At 33.4% G+C, this 7,516-nt stretch overlaps 1 protein-coding gene across 3 annotated transcripts in view; it reads right to left on the bottom strand.

The window, feature by feature from the left end:
* Positions 1–2,606: 2,606 nt before the first annotated feature.
* LOC117176815 overlaps positions 2,607–7,516 on the bottom strand; it is a 34,720-nt gene continuing 29,810 nt past the window's right edge. For all 3 annotated transcript variants that reach the window (XM_033367132.1, XM_033367131.1, XM_033367133.1), the window contains 3 exons: positions 3,876–3,993; positions 2,912–3,146; positions 2,607–2,811 (listed from right to left, as the gene is read on the bottom strand). In XM_033367132.1, the coding sequence (XP_033223023.1) occupies positions 2,651–2,811; positions 2,912–3,146; positions 3,876–3,993 (514 nt within the window). In that variant the 3' untranslated portion in view covers positions 2,607–2,650. The remainder of the gene's footprint in view (positions 2,812–2,911; positions 3,147–3,875; positions 3,994–7,516) is intronic.

Below are 7,516 nucleotides of genomic sequence, written 5' to 3'. Positions count from 1 at the left end.
CAACTTGGAAAGAATCAATCTTCTACAATAGACATTTTCATTTAAGGAAAACACCAGCCGTGGGGCTCCGATGCTGTTCTGAAGTCGAAAATTGAACGAACCTCTCTTTCTATCTCTATACGTTAGAAAACGAGGTCCTTTCTATTTTCGACTTTCGAAATGGTATCGGATTCTCACTGCAGAACGCATGTCAGGCGATATTCAAATGTTTCGAGCAATGCTCACTAGAGGGAAAAAGACGACGATATGGGAAGACCTATTCGCACTTACGAAACTTTAATGAGGCTGAGTGAGAATCCAGTTCTTCTTTTTCTTCCAATGCTCGAAAAGCATTGGGTGATCGACCAATCAGAGTTCTAGATTTTAACAGAATGAAGAACACTGATTGGTAGACTGCATACATATATGATGTGGACTATAAAAGTCAGAGGCACTTTTCAAGAGTGTGCTTTTACGTTCTCCTGACCTTTCCTCCATTTTATTTCATTAAAAAAATGAACTTCTTGATCTTCAGGGAAAAGAATCAATTCTCAAAAGAATCAACTTAGTAGCGAAGTTATTCAAAAGATTGATCTTTTCTCCCAAATAGATCGATCTTCAAAGAATCAAATCAGAATCGAATATCACTATTCTGTGCTGCCTCCCTCGCTTCAGCAATTTCCAAAACTTTCGCGTATGTAAGATTTTTCTCTCTAAAAAATTCCACTTTAGCGTTATGATCTTTTACACCACAGACTATTTGATCTCTCAGTGCAACAATTAGATCTGGAAAGTTACAGTTTATCGATAATCTTTTCAAATGTTTCTTCAAACATTTCTTTCGGTAATTTTGGAGTACATAAATCTTTGAATAATTTATAAGTTTCAGTATCGACCTTTGTGAATAACACTGGCACTTTTTTTCTTCGGTTACATCATTAGCCAGAAAATAAATTTCCAATCGTTCCGTGTACGTCTCTCGATCATCTTTTTCAAGGTACATGCTAATTTTGATGAATCACACATTTTATTTAAATTTGTCTTCACATCATTTGTTCTTACTTTGTCCGAATGCGCGTGTTTAGTTTTAGTGTCTTTCGATTCTAACTCTTCTACTGTAAATGGTTTTTTTTTCTGTTGACTACAGTTACTAATTGTTTCCTCAGTTAATCAATAGTTAGAGTTTCGTCCTGCACTTCCTCAAAAATATTTGAACAATCTAATACTTGTCTTTTCGTCAATTTATAAATCGACGATATTTTTCCTTCCTTTATGTGGTTTATAATTTCTTATATATTCCTTCGTATATTCCTTTGCTTTAATGAATCATACCGAATACGAGTTAGAATCCTCGCCGCCAATTGTGAGATATTAGGATCATATTAAATAGTCTCACCAGATTTTAGGAGAAAATCATATTTATTAAAGGGAACTTCGATAACAATGACTCGGACGACAACACACTGGCTTTAGCTCAAATTAGCCAGTATTTGATGGTTTATCCTCGTTTTCCCTCTAACGTATACCATTAAACCTCTATCTTCGTTTACACATTTGATATCTAATTAATATTCTATTTATACCCTACACTAATCAGATTCTATCTCACCACTAAACCAAGTCTATCTTTATTTATCATCCAGCTATCAACTTTAATTCTTCTAACTCCCACTATTTCTACCAAAATCCTATATTTTTTATTCTGCATATTTTTATTCAACATTAAAACATGAAAAAAATTCTGAAAATTTGGAACTACTTTATAATGACGAACAATGAATTTCGAGAAGAATATTTATTCAGGAAAATTTATCGAGTAAAACACATTTTTATCGAGCTTCTAAAAGTACTCTGATATCCCAAGCTGACTGAAATTCGTAAACCATGAAAGAGATCAATTCATATAAAATCGTTATCTTATTAAAGAAGAGCTGCATAATGCCATGAAGGATTTATGTGAAAAATATGCAAGATACTATAATGTGCCAGATACGAAAAAATGTTTACAAGAAAAATTGTTTCTCAAAAAGATCTACAATTTTTCTTTAAAAAATTTTTTCATGATACGCATTTTTCTGTTTTTAATCGTGAAAAATAAGATTTTACGAATATGGGAAAGAAAAAAGATACAATAAAATGTTAATTGACCAGATTTGTTGCCTAAAATAGATTTACAAAAAAATTGCCCTTGTTTTGGTCAAAAACGTTTTTTTCATCAGACCCATTGCAGAAAATTTCATTATACTTTTCTAGACAACTTCTAGACAGAAAGTCTTTCTTTGTATGAAATTCCGTCCATAAACAGAACACTGAAATATTATGTGACACGAATTATACAATAGCTTGGAGAATAATTTGTATATTTTCTTTTAATAAAAATTATAAATTTTCTCTTACATTAATCATTTTTAGAATATTGAAGAAGGTATTGTATCTGAGTTTCAATAAGTAACTTCTGAAAATGTCCACATACTGTAACATTTTTTCAAGGTAGGGAGCGATGCAAGGACGACTGCCTGCTGCATTCTACCCGCAAGAAGTGTACTTTGTTAGCGAAGCAATTATTCTATGGAAAAATCTACACACAAAACTCTACTTATTTCAAGCCAATTTATTAAAATCTTGTTAGGAAACTGAATACAGATTACGAAAAGCAATAAAAGATTGACTTCTATTTTCTATAAGATTTAGGTTTAGCCAAAATTTTTAATCTAGGTGAGCACCAGGCTTTTAATGCTGCGGGAGCTACGTCGAATGCATTATCTTTTAAGTCAGTTTCTTTTCCAGGTGGCCGAACCAAAGGCGTAGCAAGAAATGTGTATCGTTCATTGTCTGTTATTGGGAACACTCCGATTTTTAAATGAATTTTTCATCAAGCTAATTAACATCTAATTATTTAATTTAGTGATGGCAATAGTTTTTCAATGTTTACCAATGAACTTCAGAGCAAATTTCTTGACTTCTCCAGGAATACGTGGCGTTATATATTCTCGGGGATGTTCTCGAAATGCAAGATTTTTAATCTTATCAGTTATCTCGTATTTCAATGCACCTGGATGAACTTTAAAAGGGTCCCTCATTGGCGAAAATCGTCTGACTACAGGTTGTGCTAGTTGATCTACTTTTTTCGGATCATATATTCTCTTCTTATCGAAATTCTGAAGGATCTAAAAAAATTAATTGAAGGAATGATATTTTTAAAAGATTCCTTATAATCGTTCGTAACTTATAATATTTTTTTTGTATAAAAAAAATCCATTTAAAAATTAGGTTAAGACTTAAAATTATGTTCTAAGTACACTGAAACCTGGATTTCATCACGATTTCGGTTATGCATCTTACGCGGTGAGAGTGGGGCCCTCGAGCTGCCTGCCACGCTTGACTGAATACTCGTAAATCCTACCCTCTTAGCCACCCTCAATAAATCCACCTTTAATAAAAATTGAGAAACAAAGCAGCTCCTCTCATCATCAAATGCGGAGGACAATCAATTCTAGGAAGCCACACATTCAATTCAGTGAAATCCAGGATCCAGTGCATAAAACAAGATTTGAATACATATTCAGGTCATGTGATAGGTGCAAATACTTATATTTTCTACGTTTTTTCTTTTATATGTACTTTTTTATTAATACCTTTTTTATTAATAACCAGTCTTTGGAAATGAATTTCAAAACAACTTATTTTTACCAAATCAATGTTTGGAAAAATTGTTACAAAATTTTGACTTAACGTAAATAAAAGCAGTTTCGTGCCTCTCTTGCTTTTCCCAAAGTTCCAAAACGCGAACTTATTTGTAAAGAAAAGTTATCTTATAGAAAAATACGTCGGTAATGTATAAGCCTATAACATGCCCTCAAAGCAAATCATTAAAATTAAAATAAATAATAATTTACTGATGTTGGTGGAGGGGGTCTTGCAACAGGCTTTGCAATTCTTTCTAACACTTTCTCGTGTCTCTCCCAGTCTCCGGGTTTATTCAAAGCTCTTTTTAACTCTTTTCTCAAGTTCTCCCTGATTCAAAAATCAAATAAAAAGAAAATCATTTAAATTTAAAAATCATAATCAAAACTTAAATTCTCAAGTTCTCTCCTACAGTATCATATTTCATATAATAAAATAACTTCCTCAATTTTTACGGTTATTACTCACAAATAACTAAAATAAAATTATAAATTCCAAAGCAAAACTTTTTTTTTAAGATTTTTTAAAAAACGTTAAAAACAGGTGTTTTGTGTTTAAAACGTACAAAAAATCTAAAAAAATCAAAAATCCCAATATTCGAAAATATCTACATCACAACAACAAAATTTGTTTTGAAAAATCCGAATGATAAAATATTTCTTTTAATGAAGCTGAAAAAATGTGGGTTCGACATATTCATCTTTTTTAAAAATGTGTGTATTTTACTGAAGTAGCTTAAAAGTTAGTATGGGTGGGCAACTTTCACAGGGTATTAAAATTCAATCAAAAGAAAAATTCTGAAAAGAACCAGCCTAGACTGTCAATAGGATAGTCCAAATTCTGTCATCGCGAATTTTCATGCAGTGTTTGTCCAAATCCATGAAAAAAGACCCATAAGAAAACAGACGTTTTTGTACATTTTCTTCAGAATCGTCCATATTTCTTGAAGTAAGTTGATCCTCAACATTTTTCTTTATAATTAGCTATAGGGTATGAATCGAAAATTACTTTTTGAATTTCAAACTCATCAGTCTGTTTTATGGGGCCTCAAAAAACTTCATAAGTTAAAAATGGGGGTTTGAAAGTTGTTGGCGCTAATAACACAGCACCAGAAAAAAATGTCTGCAACCCGAGCTTAGCCACCACACCCATACGTTTTGAGGTCGCTAAATTCAAATCCAGGGTCAGTTTGAAGATCCAAACGGAGAAAACTATTGTATCGAAATAAAATCTACTATCAGACGTTTTTGAGATCACTGAATCTAAATCCGGGTTCAATTTGACCTTATCAGGTCAGGATAAAGGCAAAGTGAAGGTCAAAATGAATAAAACCATTGGATCGGAGAAAACCTCTACTTTTAGGCGTTTTTGGGTCGCTAAATCTGAATACGAGTTTATCTTTACCCAATAAAGTCGGTATGAAGATCATCTCAAGGTAAAAATTCAGAAACACATAAGACCAGAGAAAACCTCTACCCTTAGACGGTTTTGGGGTCACTGAATCTGAATCCGGGATTAGTTAGACCCAATAAGATCGATTTCATGGTTTTCTCAATTTTTATCTTAGGATCACCTCCATCCTGACCTGCTGTAAAAATGACCCCGCATTCGGACTTAGCGACCCCGCAGACGTCAAAAGGTAGTGGTTCACGCCAATTTAATGTTTTTTTTTCTAATTTTGACCTTCACTTGACCTTGATCTTGATCTAACGGGATCAAACTGACCCCGGATTCAGATTCAGCCACACCAAAAACGTTCAAGAGTATAGGTTTACGCCGATTCAATGTTTTTTGTGTGTAATTTTGACCTTCACTTCACCTTGATCCTGATCTGACGGGGTGAAAGTGACCTCGTATTCGGATTCAGCGCCCCCAAAAACGTCTGACAGTAGAGAATTTTGTCGATCCAATGGTTTTCTTTATTTTTACCTTTAATTCATCTTGATACTAACCTAATGGGGTCAAACTGACCCAGGATTCGGATTCAGCGACATAAAAAACGTTTAGGTATGGTAGTTTAGCTCGGGTTGCAGAATTTGTTTTGTGAGCTGTGTTATTACTTATTTGCGGGTTCTTTTAGTCTGAATTGTTTTTAATACATAAAATATGACTTTTTACTGATAATTTGATGTTTGAACAAAGCGTGGCAATAATCTATTAAAACTAAAAGAAATTGTTTGCACAAATTATTATTGCTTAGAACTATCATATTGTATTGTAATGCTAGATAGTTGAGTTTTTGTCCGAAGTTTTTTTAACCTTTTGTCCACTTTTTACTCAGTAAGGTAATAATTAATGCAAGTTAGGAAAAATAATTGTTAAAAAATTTTTTTATTAATTTTAATAATATTCTTTTTACATTATGCTAGAAATTCGCAGTTGTTTCTGCAATTTTCAACTGTTGAACCCCATTTTTTAAAATTAATTAATCTTTTACACTGTACGCTTATTATTAAGTATTTTCCTATTTTAGAACTTATAGTCTAATTTTTAGAACAATTTTTGTTCAGTTACGTTATGGATAGTTCTTTTTGGATTGATTTCGTTAAGGAGCAAGTGATACTAATTGTCTAAACAATTTCAAACGGTCTTACACACAAAAATTCACTCCTAACATTTGTTAATTCTTTAATTGATTTCAGAAAATACTAACTTTTCATAATTTGGTGGAAAAAAATTATAAAAATGAAACTTGTTTAAAAATTTGCAAAATATGTTAAACAAATAATACTATCTTCTACAATAATCATCTATATCATGGTTCTACAAAAGTAGTAACTTTTTACGATTTACTGGGGGGAAACATATTGTTTTAACAATTGAAAATTAGTTAAAAACTGCTTTGAAACTTTTCACTTAGCGAATAAAAATAATTAATTTTGATTTTTTGCATAATATGCATTAATTTAACATACTAGTCAGTCTGATAAGTACCTGAAAATTCTAAGAGATGGCATTAATATTCACTAATGTGAACCATTTTCGTCGAGCTTGATCCTTCAAATGACGCCTGTCAAAACTTCAGCCATTTATGTTTACGCATTTACAAGTGACAGCACTGAGAAGCGACTAACCTCCGAGTTTTTTTTAATATGGAAAAATCTGAGTTTCGAATTTTGATCAAACACTACTATCTTCGCAAGAAAACAATATCCGAGACCAAGGCCAAGCTGGATAAGTATTACCCGGACTCTGAACCGTCGATTGGAAAGATTCATAAGTGGTTTACCGAGTTTTGTTGTGGCCGTACGAGCACAGTTGATGCTGAACGACCTGGGAGCCCAAAAGAGGTCACTACACCAGAAAATGACGAAAAAATCCATGACATGATGTTGAATGATGCCAAAGTGAAATTGAGAGAGGTAGCTAATGCTGTAGGCATATCATTGGAACGTGTGGGGAATATCGTGCATTCAGTTGTGGGTATGAAGAAGCTCTGCGCGCGATGGGTGCCGCGTTTGCTCACAATGGACCAAAAACGAATTCGTGTGACAACTTACCATCAGAATTTGGCATTATTTTCGCGTAAGCCGACCGAGTTTTTGCGCCGATTCATAACCATGGATGAAACCTGGATGCACTACTACACTCCTGAGTCAACGCAACAGGCAAAACAGTGGGTTCCACCGGGCCAAAGTGCTCCGAAGCGTCCAAAAACGCAACAATGGGTCGGAAAGGTTATGGCCTCCGTATTTTGGGATGCACATGGCATAATATTCGTGCACTATCTTGAAAAAGGTGAAACCATAATCGGAGCATACTATTCATCATTATTGGACCGATTGAAAATCGAAATCGCCGAAAAATGACCGCATTTGAAGAAGAAAAAACCGCTTTATCATCACGACAATGC

Source organism: Belonocnema kinseyi, chromosome 7 (genome assembly GCF_010883055.1).
Source record: "Belonocnema kinseyi isolate 2016_QV_RU_SX_M_011 chromosome 7, B_treatae_v1, whole genome shotgun sequence".
In the NCBI taxonomy this organism is placed as follows: domain Eukaryota; kingdom Metazoa; phylum Arthropoda; class Insecta; order Hymenoptera; family Cynipidae; genus Belonocnema; species Belonocnema kinseyi.
The sequence above is the reverse complement of the archived record's forward strand: the minus strand, read 5'-3'. Positions and strand labels throughout refer to the sequence as shown.